Source organism: Pimephales promelas, chromosome 5 (genome assembly GCF_988280905.1).
Source record: "Pimephales promelas chromosome 5, fPimPro1.hap1.1, whole genome shotgun sequence".
NCBI lineage: Eukaryota > Metazoa > Chordata > Actinopteri > Cypriniformes > Leuciscidae > Pimephales > Pimephales promelas.
In genome coordinates, this window is record NC_142773.1 from 42911829 (window position 1) to 42935584 (window position 23756).

General features: G+C 37.0%; 1 protein-coding gene across 1 annotated transcript in view; it reads right to left on the minus strand.

Moving 5' to 3' along the window:
- Window positions 1-550: 550 nt before the first annotated feature.
- Window positions 551-23756, minus strand: part of lingo3b (leucine rich repeat and Ig domain containing 3b) — a 53666-nt gene continuing 30460 nt past the window's right edge. The window contains exons 2-4 of the mRNA XM_039661172.2: window positions 6124-6628; window positions 3360-3775; window positions 551-2122 (exon numbers count right to left, since the gene is read on the minus strand). Of these exons, the coding sequence (XP_039517106.2) occupies window positions 1195-2122; window positions 3360-3775; window positions 6124-6600 (1821 nt within the window). The 5' untranslated portion in view covers window positions 6601-6628 and the 3' untranslated portion in view covers window positions 551-1194. The remainder of the gene's footprint in view (window positions 2123-3359; window positions 3776-6123; window positions 6629-23756) is intronic.

A 23756-nucleotide genomic window follows, 5' to 3' on the forward strand; every position in this document is an offset into this window, starting at 1 on the left:
GATATGAGCCGGGAAACAGGTGAAAGGAAACCTATTAAAGTCTTAAATGCAAATGCAGTTAATAAATGCAAATCTGAGTTTTCCCAATTGCAATTTGCTCCTAAAAGTGCAAAAAGTCTATATTTGTTATCGCATTTTTAGCCATCAACTGCACAACAGGGTCATCACACCATGATCTGGCTTGCGTATGTAGCGTTAATATTGTTAACTAAAACTATTTTTTAAAAATAGTACATTAATACAAATCAAATAAAACATTTTGTTTAAAGTAGAAGTGCTAAAATTAATAAAACTGAAAATAACTTAAATAAAACAACTGATATTTAGCCTCTATAATTGAAAAAATTATAAAAGTGTAATTGACATTAAATTATACATATTGTTAAATATATTGAATATACTTATATATATAGTAAATACACTAAATTGAGGAAAAATAAAGCCTAATAAATTAAAATGAAAACAGAAAATATATAAAAAAAACAATATAAATATATACTGATTTTTTACAATATATTTTAAAAAATAAATTTAATTTACTGACATACACTGAAAAAAATATGCAATTAAAAAAAATAAAACCAAACACAACAAACGTATGAAAACTTATATATATAAATTTCTATGTAGTTTTTAGATGAGTTATTACTAGGGATGGGCAACGATTAATCGCATCCAAAATAAAAGTTTACATTTACATAATACATGTGTGTGTAGTGTGTATAATTAACTTGTATATATAAATACACACACACGCATGTATATATTTAAGAAATATTTGCATGTATATACTTTATATATATTTATACATAATTAATATTATATAAAAATAGAAATATTTGATATATTAATAACACATTTTTCTTAAATATACACATACATGTGTGTGTATTTATATATACAAATTAATTATACACACTACACACACATATATTAAGTAAACACAAACTTTAATTTTGGATGCGATTAATCGTTGCCCATTTTAATTCTATTAATTTTAAGTAGACTACTTCAACTTTAAACAAAGTTAAAAAAGCTGACCAACATTTTTTAAATAGTTTTAGCTAATGAATTATCGTACAATAGTAATACCGCATAGCCGGCGTGCGTGTGTGTGAGCTTCTGCGCATCAGCACTGTGTGTGTGTGTGTTGGGCGTCTAAGCTTCCCCCATTGGGCCCCTGGCTGCGTGGTTTCATATCATCTTCATGTTGAACTTGCGCGTGGCTCCGGCTCCCGCGGTGGTGGCCGGCCCTTCGGTCTTCCTGAACGAATACTCCACGGTGAAGTTATTTTTGCGCTGTCCGCGTCCGCGACTCCACACGAACAGCAGGAGGAAGCAGAAGAGCACGACGCCCAGGAACGTGATGCACCCCATGGCCGTGGACACGAGGATGGTGGTCAAGTCCAGCGTGAACTTCAGGAAAACACGCGTGCTGTTGAGCCCGGTGTCGTTGAAATCCGACGCGTACAGCGAACGATTGGTGACGAACGCCGAATCCGCCGGTTGGCTTTTTACGGTTAGCGTCGCGAAGTATGTGTCGTTTCCGCCGGCGTTGCTAGCAATGCAGATATACGTACCACTGTCCGTTACTTGCGCGTAACGAATCTCAAGCGTCCCGCCCGGGAGAACCGTAATCCTCCCGTTTGATTTAGGAGTGATTCGTCGTCGCTGAGGCGAGATCCATATAATCACCGGAACCGGTTCGCCTTCGGCACGGCACTGAAACGAAACCGCTTGGCCTTCGTTTGTCGTGACCTGTTGCAACTTACGGTTTCGAATCTTCGGCTTCTGACAGGTGAAGTAATCGAATAACGCCGAATCCGTGAAGGTGCTCAACGTGAACCCCTGGACTTCCGGAGGTCCGGCGCACACCGGCATCTTCCCGTCGAAGTTCAGCGTTCGTCGGCGCTGCAGGATCCACAGCAAGCGGCAGTCGCAGGACAGCGGGTTCCCGTCGACTCGCAGCGTCTCGAGGCTGTTCACCGAGTGGAAGGAACTCTCCTCCAGAGTCACCAGCTCGTTGTTGGACAGATTCAGGACTCGGATTTGCCGTAAGCCTCCTAAAGCGTGCGGCTCGACCGTCAGCAGGTTTGTGCTGATCATGTGCAGTTCCTTCAGCCTGGAAAACAAGGACGATTGAAGTTAAAGGGGTTTTATTGAGTTTCAACAGATTAGCATGTTCAAGGGAACCGATTCGACCTAAAATTCAGGGTTTGAAATGAACACACACCGAAAGAGTGTAAAAATCAACAGTGGCGGAAACGCCATTAAATCACGAGTCAATTTGTCGTATTACTCATTATATATACACAAAGTTTGTGTGAGTCAAATCTGTGCGGATTTAGCGCAAATACGCAACTCGTGAGTCCTCATGATATATTAAAACTGTAAAAAAAAATATTTTCAAGATTTGTTATCACAACATATTTTCTTTTGTCAAATCAACTTTATAATAATTTATTTAGTTGAGATAACTTATTATTTTGAGTTTCTGATGATTAAATTAACTCCCTTTTTCCAGTTCAATCAACTTAAAATTTTAAGGCAACCCAGGTTACTTACTTTTTTAAGTTAAACCAACAATATTTTTTACAGTGTAGTTATCACAACATTTTTTTCTTTTGTCAAATCAACTTAAATAATTTATTTAGTTCAGGTAACATATAATTTTGAGTTTCTGATGATTAAATTAATCTCCTTCATTGTATTAACTCACTTTTTCTAGTTCAATCAACTTAAGATTTTAAGGCAAGCAGGTTTTTTTTTTTTTTTACAGTGCAGCGTACTGTATCATGCAGAGTCTGCTCATTTCTGCTAACTTGAAATCCAAATTTTATATGTACAAGTGAAACTCGAAAATGAGAATATCGTTCAGTAATTCAACTTAAAAGCTGAAACTATTATATTATATACTCATTAGATGCAAAGTGAGATATTTCAAGCCTTTATTTGTTATAATGTTGATGATTATGGCTTACAGATATGAAAACCTTTTCACAGTATTCAAATTTTGAATTTGGGGTTTTCATAAACTGTAAGAAATTAATAATCATCAAAATTATAGCAAATAAAGACTTGAAATATCTCACTTTTCATGTAATGTGTCTATATAATATATTAATTTCACCTTTTTAAGTAGAATTTTTGCACGATATTCTCATGTTTTGAGTTTTACCTGTATATATATATAAGCTGCAACATACTTAATCTGGTTTATTCTTCTTTTTTTTTCTTTTTTTTGGCTAGTAGAAATTTTAAATGGCCGGTAACTGAATGTAGAATCGAAATTGGGCGGTGTGTGAAAAACTTAATTTCAGACTGGTCACATGACGTAAAAAAAGCATCTTTGCACACGCCTGATGAGGTCTCTGAAGGCCCAGGACTCGAGCACGGAGATGGGGTTGTAGGACAGGTTCAGAGACGTCAGGTAGGCCAGGTTTCGGAAGGAGGCCGACGGGACGGAGGTGATGTTGGTGTTGGTGATGAAGAGCCAGGAGAGATTGAGACCCTGGAAGCTCAGCGGAGAGATGTACTCCAGGTAGGGCCAGTTGTCGATCTCCAGTCCTCTCAGTGCAGAAAGCTTGCGGAAGTTCTGGTCCTCCAGAGCGGAGATGCTGAGGTGGCGCAGGCGAAGGGTCACCAGGTTTCGCAGATACGACAGAGTCTGGCCCGATATGGACGTCAGGTTGCACCTCTCGATGGTCAGATCTTCCAGACCTATCAGTCCTGAGAACGCCTTGTGAGAGATGTAGACCAGGTCATTGTCCCCCACCTGGAAAACCAGGACAGAATGGTTATTACCAATGCAATCAGGGTGCTTTTACTGAAGCAGAAGGACAGAGACTGACCACGTGTTCAAAGTCAAGTTATTAAAGGAATGATGTTTGAGAGAGCCAATGCTTGTGTTTTTCTCCAGAACGCATGCACAATAGTTGTATTAGCTTGGACATTAATTCATTCATTTTTTTGAGAATGCATGCAAAACATCTGGATTAACTTGGATATATTTTTTTGTTGCAATTTTGTTGTGAATGCATGTACAAAATCTGGATTAGCTTGTAAATAAATAAACTTTTTTTTTGTTGTGAATGCATGCACAACATCTGGATTAGCTTGGAAATAAATAAATAAATATGCTTTCGATTTCATTTTTATTTTAGGGAAATGTTGGTAATTTTTGTAAATACATGCACAAGATATGGATTAGTTTGTAAATAAATATATAAATAAATAAATAAATGCATTTTTAGTAATTTCATTTTTATTTTATTTTACCAGTAAATACGTGTACAACATCTGGATTAGTTTGCTAATAAATAAATAAATCTATACTTTTTTGTAGTGAATGCACACACAACATCTGGATAAGCTTGGAAATAAATAAATAAATAAATAAAACAAATAAATAGATAAATAAATGTTTACATTTTTTGTAAACACTTGCACAAAATATCTGGATTACCATGGGAAAAAACACAAATAAATAAATAAGCTTTCATTTTTAATTTTAGTTGCATATTTAGTAATTTATATATATATATATATATATATATATATATATATATATATCGTTAGTGTACATAAATATTATTGCACTTATTTAGTTATATATTGCGTCATGAAAATAAATTAAAATTGAACTTTAAAATAAAAATGAATATCTTATCAATATAATAAAATATAAAAATGAATATCTGATCAATATAATAAAATAATAAATAACTTTACACTACAATACTAATATTTATGTCTTCAATTCTTCATAAATTATTGTTAAAAAATTGGAGAACACCAGATCAGGAGCTGCTCGCATGTTATGGATTATAGTTTAATTAAACCACAGCCTTTGATTTCATAATCACAGTTGTGCAGCTCCATTTATTTATCCTTTTAGTTATAATTTAATCAGTTCCCTGTTTTGGTAAATCCTGTCCTAGAAATAAAAACAGCTGGCAGCAAAGACCAGACTTTTCTTTAAGGGACTTTTATGTCAAGTCACCTTTATTTATACGGCACTTTATACAACACACAGTGTTTCAGAGCAGCTTTACAGAGATAAAAGTTTGTTTCCAGAAAATAAGCGTCACAGTGCAGCTTAAGGAAGTTCAGGGATGATTAATTTTTGTTGTAAAAAAAGTTATCAATTTAGTTAATTTATATATATAGCCGCTCTGGAGAAAACTGTGATGTCATCGTCCAGCTCAGTTCTCATATAATGGTGTCAGTGCAGGCAGAACAATATTACTGTTGAATATTAAAGGTGCAGTGTGTAATTTTTAGTGCATCTAGTGGTGCGTTTGTGAATTGCACCCAACAGAAGTTACGGCGGCCGACAGGAAGTGAGTCGCCAGTTAAGCAATGAGGTTTCTTTACAAAGATAAATTAAGAAATTACGTTTACTTGATTATTCAGTAAAACGATGTTATTGCGAATATTATCGTAGCTTGTTCATCATTGTGTCAGTGTTTTATTCGCTGACTTTAGCAGCTTCTTTACACAAAGAACAACAGTGATGAAACGCGTTTGTCCATTCAGGGCCACCGTAGAAACATATGGATCTAAGCGGACCAGCGGTGTGTGTAGAGAAACGCTCATTATAACGTATTAAAAACATAATGAGTTATTAAATAAGGTCTTTGTACACCACTGAACACAGTCATGTACAGGTGAACACTCAAAAAAATTAAATATCGTGCAAAAGCTAATTTATTTCAGTAATTCAACTTAAAAGGTGAAACTAATATATTATAGACTAATATATTACTAATATATTAGACTCATTACATGCAAAGTGAGATATTTCAAGCCTTTATTTGTTATAATTGTGATGATTATGGATTACAGATATGAAAACCCCAAATTCAAAATTAGAATATTGTGAAAAGGTTTTCATATCTGTAAGGCATAATCATCAAAATTATAGCAAATAAAGGCTTGAAATATCTCACTTTGCATGTAATGAGTCTAATTAAGTTTAATTACTGAAATAAATGAATTTTTGATCAATATTCAAATTTTTCTATATGATATTGCATTTCCGTCAACAGATCCGCCTAAATATTACACACTGCACCTTTAAATGTTAAATGTCCCCAACTAAGCAAGCCAAAAGCGACAGACCTCTAAATGTTTGAGACTGCGCAGATCCTGGAAGGTGTAGTCCAGCAGGATGACGATCTTGTTCTCACTCAGGTCCAGTGCGGTGAGGTTAGCGAGTCGTGCGAACGCTCCCATGGGCACAAGCTTCAGCTGGTTTCCCCGGAGTCTCAGCGAGCGCAGGGCCTGAAGGCTAGCGAAGGCGTTGGGCTCCAGCGTCGTGATGAGATTCTCACTGAGATCCACATCTTCCAGGCGCGGATACGGAGCCAGATCTCCCGGCGCGACCCAGCGCAAACGGTTCCGGCTCAAATCCAGGAGCCTGGTCTCTGTCGGGATGCCCTCGGGAACGCCGGATAAGCGCTTGCGCTGGCAGGACACGGAGCGGAGCTGAGGCGCGCAGTCACAGCGAGGTGGGCAACCCGAGCAGGGGTCAGGGGACGCGAGGGCCAGAATCAGACCCACACACCACAGCCGGCCCCGGCCCCACGAGGAAGCCATGAGCCTCCCTCTACGTCACTCTACACACCTGTGGAGGACAACAGACAGGGCATTACGACAGGGATTTTTACTGTGCATCATTACGCAAGTGCAATTTTTAATATAGATGCTCTCGATCTCAAAGCAAATAAAAAATATCTAATAAAATAATTTTTAATGTTGTTTGAAAGTCTCTCCTGCTACAGTAAAAATTGTGACATATTATTACAATGTAAAACAGCTGTTATTTATTTGAATATATAGTAAAGTGTTATTTATTATTTACAGAGAGGGGATTAGGTCAGCTATTTTTACTGTGCATCATTACACAAGTGCAATTTTTAATATAGATGCTATCGATCTCAAAGCAAATAAAAAATATCTAATAAAATCATTTTTAATGTTATTTGAAAGTCTCTCCTGCTACAGTAAAAATTGTGACATATTATTACAATGTAAAAAAGCTGTTATTTATTTGAATATATAGTAAAGTGTTATTTATTATTTACAGACAAGGGATTAGGTCAGCTATTTTTACTGTGCATCATTATACAAGTGCAATTTTTAATATAGATGCTCTCGATCTGAAAGCAAATAAAAAATATCTAATAAAATCATTTTTAATGTTATTTGAAAGTCTTTTCTGCTACAGTAAAAATACAGTAAAAATGTGAAATATTATTACAATGTAAAACAGCGTTTTTTATGTGAATATATAGTAAAGTGTTATTTATTATTTACAGAGAGGGGATTAGGTCAGCTATTTTTACTGTGCATCATTACACAAGTGCAATTTTTAATATAGATGCTCTCGATCTCAAAGCAAATTTAAAAAAATCGAATCAAATCATTTTTAATGTTATTTGAAAGTCTCTTTCTGCTACAGTAAAAATACAGTAAAAATTGTAAAAAAATATTACTACAATGTAAAACAGCGCGTTTTTATGTGAATATACAGTAAAGTGTTATTTATTATTTACAGAGAGGGGATTATGTCAGCTATTTTTACTGTGCATCATTACACAAGTGCAATTTTTAATATAGATGCTATCGATCTCAAAAGAAATAAAAAAAATGAATAAAATCATTTTTAATGTTTTTTTGAAAGTCTCTTCTGCTACAGTAAAAATTGTAAAAAAAAAAATATTACTACAATGTAAAACAGCTGTTTTCTATGTGAATATACAGTAAAGTGTTATTTATTATTTACAGAGAGGGGATTAGGTCAGCTATTTTTACTGTGCATAATAACACAAGTGCTATTTTTAATATAACTTTTTTTTGCGATAATTATAGCAATATAATTTTTCACCTTTTTTTACTAGAGGGTGCAGGACAGGATAGTTCATTTATGTAAGTGCAAGGCAAATTTATGAAGGCAAAATAAAGTAAACTGTGACATATTATACTCAAAAAGCTTTCATTCAGTGACTACCAGTAAAATATATACAAATTTGGTTCCAAAAATGATTCAGACACGTCACTCTAGTCTACACACCTGTGGAAGACAACAGACAGGGCATTACGTCAGGGATTTTTTTACTGTGCATCATTACACAAGTGCAATTTTTAATATAGATGCTCTCGATCTTAAAGCAAATAAAAAATATCTAATAAAATCATTTTTAATGTTATTTGAAAGTCTCTCCTGCTACAGTAAAAATTGTGACATATTATTACAATGTAAATGTCACGGGCTGGTCAAGGAGGACGACGAGGAGGGTAGAATAAACACAAATACTTTAATTAATGAAGCTCAGGAACAGGCAGACGGGTTGACAGGATGACAGCATGTAACATACAAACAATACCGGACAAGGGAGTGAAGACAGGCAGGAACTTAAATACACAGTGACGGTGATGAACAAATGACAATCAGCTGTGCGGGAGGTGATTAGTGTCCATGGAAACAGATGAGGGCGGAGAACTCAGATGAGGGGCACACGTGGTAAATGACAACACACAGAAGGTCCAAGGGTGGTGACAGATCGCCCCCCTCCGGCAAGGCGCGACCTCGCGCCGTGGCAAAATGACGGAGGGGGAACCGGGGGAGGTTCAGGTGGAGGACGAGATGATGGTGGAACACAGACGAGAGGCTGGAGTGACGGGACGGTGAGGGGACGATGACGATTCCCTGGCGGCCTCGATGGGGATGGCGCGGTGGCGCAGACCCAGAGCCTCCCAGTACCGACAGCCGATGGCAGAGAAGACGGAGGGAAGCAACCAGATGGCGAGGGGACTGACGGTAGCTGGGGGATGATCGACGGAGACTCGGTGGCAGGATCTCTCGGCGTAGACGGAGAGCCGGTGGACTCAAGCGACGTCACCGGTATGGGAGACCCCGGTGACGTCGCGGCGACGAGCGCTGGAGCCGTAGCCAGAGTGCCCGAGAGCTGAGGTGGAGGTGGAGTGAGGGAGGACAGAGGAGACGCCACAGGGAAGGAGGAGCCCGCAGAAGCCAAAGGGGTGGAGGGATCAAACGCAGTAGACTGACCGCAAGTCCGTGGCGCAGGCAGAGTGACGACTGACCAAGGGGGAGCCGGCAGGACGAGGGAACCCGCTGCAGCCGATGTCTCGATGGTCTCAGGCGGAGGCGCAGGTGGGAGGAGCCAAGACGGAGCTGGCAGGTCGACTGGCCGAGATGGAGTGTCGAGGACCGAGGCTGGAGGCGAAGCCGTGGGATCCTCGAACACAGGCGCTGCGGATGGTGGGCTGACCTGCCGCTCGACGTCGGGGACTCCCCACGGAGATGGTGCAGGGCTGCGCACATCCAGCAGCGGCGAGGCTGGAGGACTGACTGGGAACGGTGATGGGAAGGAGTGAATCAGACAGACGGCAGGACAGAAGTCATCACAGGATGGTACAAAACATGAAATAGATGCAGATGACGGGTGGGATAGGGCGGGAACGATCTCCAGTGTCCTGGGTTTCATCAGCCAGTCCTCCAGTTCCAGGAAATTAGTCCCCTCGTCCGCAGATGTAGTGGGCTCACACCCCTGGTCAGACTCCTGTTGGAGCTCCTCCTCCGGGGCGAGGGTCAACTCTGTCCTCTTCGTCTCGGGCACTGGTTGACGCGTCGCGGCGGGTGGTAGCTCTCCGTCTGCGGGGGCACGCACGAGATCTCCGCGGTCGAGGGTGGTAATTCCGGCTCTGGGTCTGGCAGTGTTCTGGATCGGGCTTCGACGCTCTCCAGACACCGGGAAACGGCCTCCTTCCAGTCCAGGTTAGAGGTGTCTGGGAGGTCGAAGTGCTGGTGGTAGGTGGCCCCGATCCAGAACAGGGTCTTCAGGGTCTCATCATCGAGGGGGCTGGAGAGTGCAAGGGAAACAAAGTCTCTGGAAAACGAAACAAAATCAGATGAGAATTCAGCGAGGGTGATGAAATCGATGTTCATCTTGAATTTTGGTCCGGTATTCTGTCACGGGCTGGTCAAGGAGGACGACGAGGAGGGTAGAATAAACACAAATACTTTAATTAATGAAGCTCAGGAACAGGCAGACGGGTTGACAGGATGACAGCATGTAACATACAAACAATACCGGACAAGGGAGTGAAGACAGGCAGGAACTTAAATACACAGTGACGGTGATGAACAAATGACAATCAGCTGTGCGGGAGGTGATTAGTGTCCATGGAAACAGATGAGGGCGGAGAACTCAGATGAGGGGCACACGTGGTAAATGACAACACACAGAAGGTCCAAGGGTGGTGACAGTAAAACAGCTGTTATTTATTTGAATATATAGTAAAGTGTTATTTATTATTTACAGAGAGGGGATTAGGTCAGCTATTTTTACTGTGCATCATTATACAAGTGCAATTTTTAATATAGATGCTCTCGATCTGAAAGCAAATAAAAAATATCTAATAAAATCATTTTTAATGTTATTTGAAAGTCTTTTCTGCTACAGTAAAAATACAGTAAAAATGTGAAATATTATTACAATGTAAAACAGCGTTTTTTATGTGAATATATAGTAAAGTGTTATTTATTATTTACAGAGAGGGGATTAGGTCAGCTATTTTTACTGTGCATCATTACACAAGTGCAATTTTTAATATAGATGCTCTCGATCTCAAAGCAAATTTAAAAAAATCGAATCAAATCATTTTTAATGTTATTTGAAAGTCTCTTTCTGCTACAGTAAAAATACAGTAAAAATTGTAAAAAAATATTACTACAATGTAAAACAGCGCGTTTTTATGTGAATATACAGTAAAGTGTTATTTATTATTTACAGAGAGGGGATTAGGTCAGCTATTTTTACTGTGCATCATTACACAAGTGCAATTTTTAATATAGATGCTCTCGATCTCAAAGCAAATTTAAAAAAATCGAATCAAATCATTTTTAATGTTATTTGAAAGTCTCTTTCTGCTACAGTAAAAATACAGTAAAAATTGTAAAAAAATATTACTACAATGTAAAACAGCGCGTTTTTATGTGAATATACAGTAAAGTGTTATTTATTATTTACAGAGAGGGGATTAGGTCACCTATTTTTACTGTGCATCATTACACAAGTGCAATTTTTAATATAGATGCTATCGATCTCAAAAGAAATAAAAAAAACGAATAAAATCATTTTTAATGTTTTTTTGAAAGTCTCTTCTGCTACAGTAAAAATTGTAAAAAAAAAAATATTACTACAATGTAAAACAGCTGTTTTCTATGTGAATATACAGTAAAGTGTTATTTATTATTTACAGAGAGGGGATTAGGTCAGCTATTTTTACTGTGCATAATAACACAAGTGCTATTTTTAATATAACTTTTTTTTGCGATAATTATAGCAATATAATTTTTCACCTTTTTTTACTAGAGGGTGCAGGACAGGATAGTTCATTTATGTAAGTGCAAGGCAAATTTATGAAGGCAAAATAAAGTAAACTGTGACATATTATACTCAAAAAGCTTTCATTCAGTGACTACCAGTAAAATATATACAAATTTGGTTCCAAAAATGATTCAGACACGTCACTCTAGTCTACACACCTGTGGAAGACAACAGACAGGGCATTACGTCAGGGATTTTTACTGTGCATCATTACACAAGTGCAATTTTTAATATAGATGCTCTCGATCTTAAAGCAAATAAAAAATATCTAATAAAATCATTTTTAATGTTATTTGAAAGTCTCTTCTGCTACAGTAAAAATTGTAAAAAAAATATTACTACACTGTAAAACAGCTGTTTTTTATGTGAATATACAGTAAAGTGTTATTTATTATTTACAGACAGGGGATTAGGTCAGCTATTTTTACTGTGCATCATTACACAAGTGCAATTTTTAATATACAGTGAAACCAAAACATTTTTTTTGCGATAATTATAGCAATATAATTTTTTACCTTTTTTTTATTAGAGGGTGAAGGACAGGATAGTTAATTTATGTAAGTGCAAGGCAAATTTATAAAGGCAAAATAAAGTAAACTGTGACATATTATACCCAAAAAGCTTTCATTCAGACTACCAGTAAAATGTATACAAATTTGGGACCAAAAATGATTCAGACACGTCACTCTACACACCTGTGGAGGACAACAGACAGGGCATTACGTCAGGGATTTTTACTGTGCATCATTATACAAGTGCAATTTTTAATATAGATGCTATCGATCTAAAAGCAAATAATAATAAAAAAAATCGAATAAAATCATTTTTAAATGTTATTTGAAAGTCTCTTCTGCTACAGTAAAAATTGTGAAATATTATTACAATGTAAAACAGCTGTTTTTTATGTGAATATATAGTAAAGTGTTATTTATTATTTACAGAGAGGGGATTAGGTCAGCTATTTTTACTGTGCATCATTACACAAGTGCAATTTTTAGTATAGATGCTCTCGATCTCAAAGCAAAGTCAGGAGCTCTTGTATCTGCTGAAGAAACAAGACTGGAAACATTTTAATGTTTTCTGAAAGTCTCTTTTGCTACAGTGTAATAATATTTCAAACATTTTACTGTATTTTTAATGTAAAACAGCTGTTATCTATGTGAATATATAGTCAAGTGTTATTAATCATTTACAGAGAGGTGATTAGTTCAGGTATTTTTACTGTGCATTATTATGCATACAATATTTAATATAGATGCTATCGATCTCAAAGCAAAGTCAGGAGCTTTGAAAAGCATCTTTAATGTTTTTTGAAAGTCTCTTCTGCTACAGTAAAAAATAAAAATGCAGTAAAAATTGTGAAATATTATTGTAATGTAAATCATCTGTTTTCTATGTGAATATACAGTAAAGTGTAATTTATTCCTGTGATTTTCAGCATCATTACTCCAGTCTTCAGTGTCACATGATCCTCCAGAAATCACTCTAATATGAGGATCTGATGATCAAGACACATTCATGATTATTATCAGTGTTGGAAACAGCGGAAACATTTTATTTTTCAGGAATTGTCGATGAATAGAAAGGCATTTATTTGAAATAGAATCATTTGTAACATAATTAATGTATTTACTGTTACTAATGATCAATTTAAAACATCTTTTCTGAATACATTTTAAAATTATTTTTTCACTTACACTAACCTTTGGTTCAAACCATTCTCAAAATTGATGATAATAATCATAAATGAGCATCAGATCCTCATATTAAAGTGATTTCTGAAGGATCATGTGACACTGAAGACTGGAGTAATGATGCTGAAAATACACAAGAATAAATTACACTTTACTGCATATTCACATAGAAAACAGATGATTTAAATAGTAATAATATTTCACAATTTTTACTGTATTTTTGATCAAATAAATCCAATCATAAAGATTAGTGAATGAAAGCAAGCAACAGTCATATTTGAATCAGCTGTACAAACCTCAGCGTTTTGCATATAAAATAATAACATTTCTATACAATATATCACATGCATTGGACAATAAAATATGAAAGCAAATGACATTCAGACATTTTAAGCGCATAAATTCACCTGACATGCTAATTTCTCAGCTCACCGCACTCGTTCATTACTCAGATCACGTAATGGCAGCGCACTGGGGGAGAATGTGCCTAAAATCGTCCCCATAAAAGGTCTGAACGAGAGTGGATGGTTATGCACAACCTCGATTACGTAAAAGGGGTTAATATACGGCCTTCCAGCAGTTTTTCGTCTCCACGTAAGAGACAAGCGATGCGATCGACTGGAAAAGCCAACAGCGCATACTAATACAGTGTTTATCATCCTCACATGTTCAGCTCAGCGCTGATAACAGCACAGGCTGTTGATGAATCGCTCTCGGATAGTTATATAACGCTAACGCCAGGCTGATCACAATTCACAACATGACACATACATGAAAATACTATTCAACGTCATTAAATGCATCGGTTTGTGAAATGCACGTGGGAGGCAAATGAACTGCGATGAGTATGAGCTGAGTCATTCAGGATAGATAAACAACATGTTTCTAGTGCAGTTATTAGTTGACTTCTTTTTTTCCACTCTTTTCTTGATTGATTTTGTTCGTAAGTGAGACAAATTCCCGATTGGTTGGGTAAATCTATCACCTGGCTGTAACGGAGCAGATTTAATCAGGTTATTTGGCATCAGCGGGAGTGGGCGCTCATAAATTACACGGCTGCTGTTTGTTTTTCTGGTTGTTGTTGCTCTGGCACGCAGTGAAAGGTCGAGTCTCTGGGCGAGGAGCCACTGCGCTTGGATATAGAAGAGAAGATCCCGGCCAAGTCTGTCTAATCTTCACACTGTGGACCAGAGAATCTCTTTAACCCTCCATCTGATGCACTTATACAAAAGAGAAACGAGCCGTATCTTTACAATATTGCGTTTTTGCGGTCGCTCTGCATATGCCATCGAATTCAGCAAACTGCCTGAAGATTATTAATTCTTGCTTTCTGATCAAAATGTATCAAAATGAAGTGAGTCTATGATTAAAAGAAGAAATTAAAGGGATAGTTTACTTTGAAATTAATTTTTGGTATGTTTTAGCTTACCTCAAGGGCATCCAAGATCTTTGTTTCCACAGTTTAGGTCAAACCGTTCTTTTCTGTCAGTCATATAATGGAGGTCTATGGTCACCACCTCAAAGAGCAGCACAGAGAAGTCCAGATTAAACATGATTTAATGACTTGTAAATGCAAGTACACATTGAAGACACGAAACGAGCGGTTTGTGTGAGAAAACCAACAGTATTTATATCGTTTTTACCTCTTGTAATCACAGCCACGTCCAAGTGATCTGAGGGCGCGGGCGCTTTGTGGCTATAATTACACGAGGTAAAAACGATATAAATACTGTTGGTTTTCTCACACAAACCGCTCGTTTCGTGTCTTAGGCCATCAATGTGTACTTACATTCACGAGTCATTAAATCATGTTTAATTTGGACTTCTCTGTGCATGCTCTTTGAGGTGGTGACCATAGACTTCCATTATATGACTGACAGACAAGAACGGTTTGACCTAAAAATGTCAAAATTGAAACTACTGTGGAAACAAAGACACCTACATCTTGGATGCCCTTGAGGTAAGATAAAACATATCAAAAATTAATTTAAAGTGAACTATCCCTTTAATTCAGATTATTTTTATGAGCCACATTTTCTGCGTGTATAATTCAGTTTTTGTTTTAAGCAAATAAATTCAACAGAAGGAAATATCGCTGTTATTATTACTCATGATTCATTCGTCACGCTGGAATAGAAATGTCAAATCTATGGCATTGTGGGATACAATACTGCTTTATTTCACGCTTTCTGCTATCATACTGGAAATCAGTGCAGGCTAATAAAGACTAGCGCTAACATTTGCATTTGATGGTGCTTTTATCAATGACACAAATGCATGTTGTTCGTCAGCGGCCATTAGACACGCGTGTGGGAGGATGAAGCGCCGGCAGCAAAACACAGGCCTCGATTTATTGTGTATCAGTGCCTTGATTTATAGTGTGTGTGTGTGTGATGCTAATGCCAATGATGTACATTCTGATATTAAAAGAGAAAATGCAAGTTCACTGACATCCAGCACGGGGGCGTTTGCCTTTCTATCTGTCCGTCTGTTCATTTACGACCTTTCTTCTGAAAGCCTGGACTCAGCAGGCCTGTGGAAGATTTCACTTTAGTAATGAACATGAAACACAACGACAGCCTGGGCTTTTAAAACAGATCACATGATGTCACAGTGCTCAACTACCAATCGATTGGATGATTTTCAGTTGGCGGACAATAAAAGGGCTGAAAAACAGCCTGAGAACATCTTTATCAATGCCCACAACAAGCACATAGCAACACCACAGAACTCCATAGCAACTCCTTAGCAACATGCAAACAGCATCTTAGCAACCACACAGCAAGTTCTATAATTAATATTGTGTTAATTGAAAATAACATCTATTCTTTTCATGACTTTTTATTTGTACATTTAAATATATATATATTTTTTAAATATGCAACTATTCATATTCATATCTAAAAAAACTATTCCTAAGTCACACCACAGGACTGTTTAAAAAAACAAAATGGTGCAAACCTTAATAGAAATCTTAAAACTATTTTCTCTGTTATATTCAGACTAACTTGACAAAGAAATGTCAAATTGTTTTTGGGGCCAAAAGGTTAAAAACTTCTAATTAAAAACATGAAATGAACTACAGAACCTAAAATATGTTATACTTATATTTATACTTTCAGACAAAAAAAATAAATATTTGAAAACATTCTAAAAAATTAAATAATGTCTGTTATTTGACACCTAGAAGCTTGTCTCCGCCACAGAATAAAACATTTTAAAAGATAATTACGATTTTTCATTTCTTTTTTATCGCAATTCTGACTTTTTTTCTTGTTATTCCGACTTTTTTAATCAAAATAATAACTTTTTTTAACTGCAATTCTGACTGTTTTTCTTACAATTCTGACTTTTTTATTGCAATTCTGAGTTTATCACAATTCTGACTTTCTTTAAATCATATTCTGACTTTATGCATTTCTGACTGTTTTTCCTGAAATTTTGACTTTTTTATTGCAATTCTGACTTTTTAAAAAACATATTCTGACTTTTATGCAATTCTGACTGTTTTTCTTGCAATTCTGACTTTTTTAATCACAATTCTGACTTTTTTAATCACAATTCTGACTTTTTTTTAATCGCAATTCTGACTTTTTTTATGCAATTCTTTCGCAATTCTGACTTTTTTTATCGTATTCTGACTTTTTTTATGCAATTCTTTCGCAATTCTGACTTTTTTTCTTGCAATTCTTTCGCAATTCTGACTTTTTTCCCTCGCAATTCTGACTTTTTTTCTTGAAATTATGACTTTATCGCAATTCTGACTTTTTTCTTGCTATGCAGACTGTTTTTCTTCCAATTCTGACTTTTTTTAATCATTATTCATTATTTTCTTGTTATTCTGACTTTTTAAATCAAAATAATAACTTTTTTAATTGCAATTCTGACTTTTTTCTTGCTATTCTGTCTTTTTTAATCACATTCTGACTTTTTTTTTAATCGAAATTCTGACTTTATCAGAATTCTGACTTTATTCTTGCTATTCTGACTTATTTCTTGCAATTCTGACTTTTTGTCTTGCAATTCTGACTTTTTTCTTGCAATTCTGACTATCACAATTCTGACTTTTTTCTTGCAATTCTGACTATCACAATTCTGACTTTTTTTAAAATCATATTCTGACTTTATGCAATTCTGACTTTTTTTCCTGCAATTCTGACTTTTTAAAAACATATTCTGACTTTTTTATGCAATTCTGACTGTTTTTCTTGCAATTCTGACTTTTTTAATCACAATTCTGACTTTATCGCGAATCTGACTTTTTTTATCGTATTCTGACTTTTTTTCCTTGCAATTCTGAGTTTTTTCTTGCAATACTGACTTTTTTTATTGCAATTCACATGTTTATATCTCACAGTTCGGACTAAACTTGCAGTTCTGAGAAAAATATCTCTTTAGCTCTTTCAATCTGTCATCGTCATCACGTTAAAACATGTCTGCGCGCTGTAAGTTTCCGTGGGTCGAGGTGGCAGAGAGAGTGTTTTCTGAAGGCTAATAATAGCGTCTGGCACTGGTGGTCCTCCACACGGAGCCGCTGGTGTTTTGGCTGTTTGTGGGAGTCTAACAGCCCCGGCGAACGTGTTTACCAGAGCCTTTCCCACGAGGAGCCAGAAAACACACACACACACACACACGGAGACTCATTCATAATAAATCCAAACACACTCTCAGAGCGTCAGAACTAATGAAATTCACTACGGCCAGCAGAGATGTGCTTTCGCGGACTGGCCTAATTTAATTTATGTTAATAGAGGAGATAAGAAGAAACCTGATTTCTATTCAAATATCGGTCAAAACCTTCATTAAAGTTTGAAACACTAACTGAATTTCAAATTGGACTAGAATGGAAATGAATGTTTGAGTTTTCTGGATGTTTGAAGGACTTTTGGTGTCATGATATTTGAGGGAGTGGGGTCAAAGGTCAAAAGAGTGACATTTAGTGTGAGATACTTCAAAATGAAAATAAATAAAAAATAAAATAATACAAACTATAAATAAAAATAAAACCAGTTATTTAAAAATAAAAATAGAATTTAAAAGTAATCCAAAATAAATTATAACTATTTAAAATTAAGGGGTCAGGATGAGATATTTGAGGGAGTGGGTCAAAGGTCAAAGGAGTGACATCAGGGCTGCGTTCCAGTCACTTTTAGACACACACTTGCAAATTTTCCAATTTTGAAGTGCATTCAACTTGAAGTTTATATGGACAGACTTGATATTGACCGAGGGAAGTACACTTCAGGCAGCTCCATATACCACAATGCAACACGACTGATGTTTATTTGACCCCACCACAAACAACTCTACGATATATTATTTAAAAAAAGAAAATGAAACAACTCAAACACAATTATATACATCTAGAATGCTGCATCAAACTATTTCGTAAGGGGAAAAAAATAAATAATAAAATCATATTGATCAAGGGCTTAATTCAGCCTATTGCAACGTTCCGCCAGTAGTGGGCGCTCATGACAGGTTAGCACTGACGCACATCCGCGAGTGAAGGGCGCGACAGTTCTGGACTGGAACCCACTCCCAAAGATATTTCAAAATAGAGAAAATTAAACATTTAACCCTTATGCTGCATTAGGGACATTTTTGGTCTTTTGCAGTTTAATTTCTTTGACCATTTTGGCTGTTTTAATGCAAATGGTATGAAATTTGGCAAAATTGTGACTTTTTGGATACATGTAAAAAATGTGATCCCATTTTGCAAAATATGTATAACACACACTGTGTAGATCAAATAGTAACACTCAGCACCATAAAGACCAAAAATGGCCCATTGAAACCCATTAAAACGTTGTTTAAATCTGAGGCTGTCAGTAATACATGAAACATGATTTTTGCACAAACATCCTTTCATTTTGAAGCAAAAGCATTATATTTGCATTATATAGTGTATTCCACCAGATGACGTCACTACATATTTATTCCCTATGGGTGGAAATGCACCTTATTTTAGGCAATAGGCAATGTTTAATAGGTGGCCATTTTTGGTCTCTAACGCGCTAAGTGGGATTTTTTGCAAAGTGGGACTGTGATAATCCAAATCTAAAGTTTTCTCTTTGCATTTAGTTTATTGAAAATAATTGAATTTTTGTGTTTTTTCCTCTTATACAAATCGATGGTTTCGCAAACAAAACTGGTAATTAAAGGGTTAAAATCCTGAAATTGAATACATTTTTGGTAGTTATGATGAGGACTGATGCTGGTTAAAAGATTTAACTTGGTGAAAGTGGAAAATAATAATAATATATAATATTTTAGGCAATGTTTAATATGTGGCCATTTTTGGTCCTTAATGCACTCAACGGTGTTAAAAATCTAATGCAGCACAAGGGTTAAATAATACAAAATAAAAATTAAAAATAATACAAAATAATCAAATAATCTACACTGAAAAAAATAATATGCTTTATCTAATCAATAAAATCGTGGCAACATATTACAAGAAATATTATTAATTAAATTGTACAAATTAGAATTAATTAGAATATTAATTTGATTAACTATTACTCAATTCTAATTTGTTCAATTTATAAATAATATTGCTTGTAATCTGTTGCCACAATTTTATTGATTAAATAAAGCATATTCATTTTTACAGTGTAATTAATATTATATATTTTTAAATATAATAAAAATTCACATTTATAGACGGTGTTATTGCCTGATCTTTTCTCTTTCAGCTCAACGCCACTATAATCTGATAATCTGATAGAGCGGTGTTTAAAAGGGCAGATTTTCTATTAATTTTTCTTTTTTTTTTACACAAAAGGATCATTTGATTTCAGAAGAATATGAACAACCGTTATGATCCACAATAAGCTGCACCTAATAATGAGTTTAAACATTGAATTTCATGAGAAAATGACGTGAATCTATTTGTGCATCGTCCTCAGGCTTGAGTAGCCGGCGAGCGTTTCAGCGGAGGACAGCGTGTTTCGCCGCGAGTCTGTTTCATGCTCTGTGATTTATGAGGAGGGTCAGCACACTGTCACCCGCGGCCCCGCGGCCCGTAGCCCACCGCCGCCACGAGAGAGAGAGAGAGAGAGCGATCACTCCCACTATAAATGGAGCGAGAAATACGACATGCCAAAGGAACCAGAAAAAGATTGAGCTGTGAGAACGCCAGCGAAGGGTGTAAAACATGCAAAACAGCAAATCAGAAAACATAACTGCGCTCAAAATCTGATTTTGAAATAGTGGATATATTCTATATTAATTCCTTCATTTTATATATATATATATAATTTTTTTATTTCAATGTATGGGTGTATGAATGTATGGATGCATGTATTGATGTATGTGTGGATGTATGTATATACAGTATGTTTTTATGTATGTATGCATGTACATATAGACGCATGAGTGTGTTTGCATGTACACATGTATTTATGTAAGTATGCATGTATGTACATGTATGTAGATGCATGGATGTATATTCAGTATATGTTTGTCTGTATGCATGTATAGATGTATGTATTGAAATATGTGTGGATATATGTATGCATGTACCAGTATTTATGTATTGATGGGTGGACATTATTAAACTACAAGAAACAATAATTGTAACCAATCACTAATTTCCTCATTTAGATCATTTTCTCTTTGAAGTAATCAAAGATGTTGGAAGTTTTATTTTGTGCAAAATCTCCCCCATGTTGAGCTGAAGTTAGTTTTACAACATAAAACGAATGAATAAATAAACACCACGAACACACAGCTCAAAAACCGATCTTCTCAAGCATTCAGTGGGAGGAAGAACAGAATCTAGAAGGAGCTGAACACAGAGACGAGGACTTTTCATGAGACAGGCGTAAACAAACTGCAGACATCACTACTGAGCATGTTCTGTGCGGGGAAATAATTATCCTTCAGCTCTCAAATCTTCTCCAGCATTCTGACGAGAACCGGGCGTGTGTGTGTGTGTGTGTCACGCATGGAAACACACATCTCCCGCTGCAGCTCGGGCTCATTTCTGAGGCCATGTAATGGATTGTGACAAGCTCTTCTCTGTTGAGAGGCTGTGTGAGCGTCCAAGAGGCTGACTAAACAGACGAATGACCCCTAGTGAACACTAAACAGACAAATGACCCCTAGTGAACACTAAACAGACGAATGACCCCTAGTGAACACTAAACAGACAACAGACCCCTAGTGAACACTAAACAGACGAATGACCCCTAGTGAACACTAAACAGATGAATGACCCCTAGTGAACACTAAACAGACGAATGACCCCTAGTGAACACTAAACAGACGAATGACCCCTAGTGAACACTAAACAGACGAATGACCCCCTAGTGAACACTAAACAGACGAATGACCCCTAGTGAACACTAAACAGACGAATGACCCCTAGTGAACACTAAACAGACGAATGACCCCCTAGTGAACACTAAACAGACAAATGACCCCTAGTGAACACTAAACAGACGAATGACCCCTAGTGAACACTAAACAGACGAATGACCCCTAGTGAACACTAAACAGACGAATGACCCCTAGTGAACACTAAACAGACGAATGACCCCTAGTGAACACTAAACAGACGAATGACCCCCTAGTGAACACTAAACAGACGAATGACCCCTAGTGAACACTAAACAGACGAATGACCCCTAGTGAACACTAAACAGACGAATGACCCCTAGTGAACACTAAACAGACAAATGACCCCTAGTGAACACTAAACAGACAAATGACCCCTAGTGAACACTAAACAGACGAATGACCCCTAGTGAACACTAAACAGACAAATGACCCCTAGTGAACACTAAACAGACGAATGACCCCTAGTGAACACTAAACAGACAAATGACCCCTAGTGAACACTAAAGAGACGAATGACCCCTAGTGAACACTAAACAGACGAATGACCCCTAGTGAACACTAAACAGACAAATGACCCCTAGTGAACACTAAACAGACGAATGACCCCTAGTGAACACTAAACAGACGAATGACCCCTAGTGAACACTAAACAGACGAATGACCCCTACTGAACACTAAACAGACAAATGACCCCTAGTGAACACTAAACAGACGAATGACCCCTAGTGAACACTAAACAGACGAATGACCCCTAGTGAACACTAAACAGACGAATGACCCCTAGTGAACACTAAACAGATGAATGACCCCTAGTGAACACTAAACAGACAAATGACCCCTATTGAACACTAAACAGACGAATGACCCCTAGTGAACGCTAAACAGACGAATGACCCCTAGTGAACGCTAAACAGACAAATGACCCCTAGTGAACGCTAAACAGACAAATGACCCCTAGTGAACACTAAACAGACAAATGACCCCTAGTGAACGCTAAACAGACGAATGACCCCTAGTGAACGCTAAACAGACAAATGACCCCTAGTGAACACTAAACAGACGAATGACCCCTAGTGAACACTAAACAGACAAATGACCCCTAGTGAACACTAAACAGACGAATGACCCCTAGTGAACACTAAACAGACGAATGACCCCTAGTGAACACTAAACAGACGAATGACCCCTAGTGAACACTAAACAGACGAATGACCCCTAGTGAACACTAAACAGACGAATGACCCCTAGTGAACACTAAACAGACGAATGACCCCTAGTGAACACTAAACAGACAAATGACCCCTAGTGAACACTAAACAGACGAATGACCCCTAGTGAACACTAAACAGACGAATGACCCCTAGTGAACACTAAACAGACGAATGACCCCTAGTGAACACTAAACAGACAAATGACCCCTAGTGAACACTAAACAGACGAATGACCCCTAGTGAACACTAAACAGACAAATGACCCCTAGTGAACACTAAACAGACGAATGACCCCTAGTAAACACTAAACAGACAAATGACCCCTAGTGAACACTAAACAGACAAATGACCCCTAGTGAACACTAAACAGACGAATGACCCCTAGTGAACACTAAACAGACGAATGACCCCTAGTGAACACTAAACAGACGAATGACCCCTAGTGAACACTAAACAGATGAATGACCCCTAGTGAACACTAAACAGACAAATGACCCCTAGTGAACACTAAACAGACGAATGACCCCTAGTGAACACTAAACAGACGAATGACCCCTAGTGAACACTAAACAGACAAATGACCCCTAGTGAACACTAAACAGACGAATGACCCCTAGTGAACACTAAACAGACGAATGACCCCTAGTGAACACTAAACAGACAAATGACCCCTAGTGAACACTAAACAGACGAATGACCCCTAGTGAACACTAAACAGACGAATGACCCCTAGTGAACACTAAACAGACGAATGACCCCCTAGTGAACACTAAACAGACAAATGACCCCTAGTGAACACTAAACAGACAAATGACCCTTAGTGAACACTAAACAGACGAATGACCCCTAGTGAACACTAAACAGACGAATGACCCCCTAGTGAACACTAAACAGACAAATGACCCCTAGTGAACACTAAACAGACAAATGACCCTTAGTGAACACTAAACAGACGAATGACCCCTAGTGAACACTAAACAGACAAATGACCCTTAGTGAACACTAAACAGACGAATGACCCCTAGTGAACACTAAACAGACGAATGACCCCTAGTGAACACTAAACAGACAAATGACCCCTAGTGAAC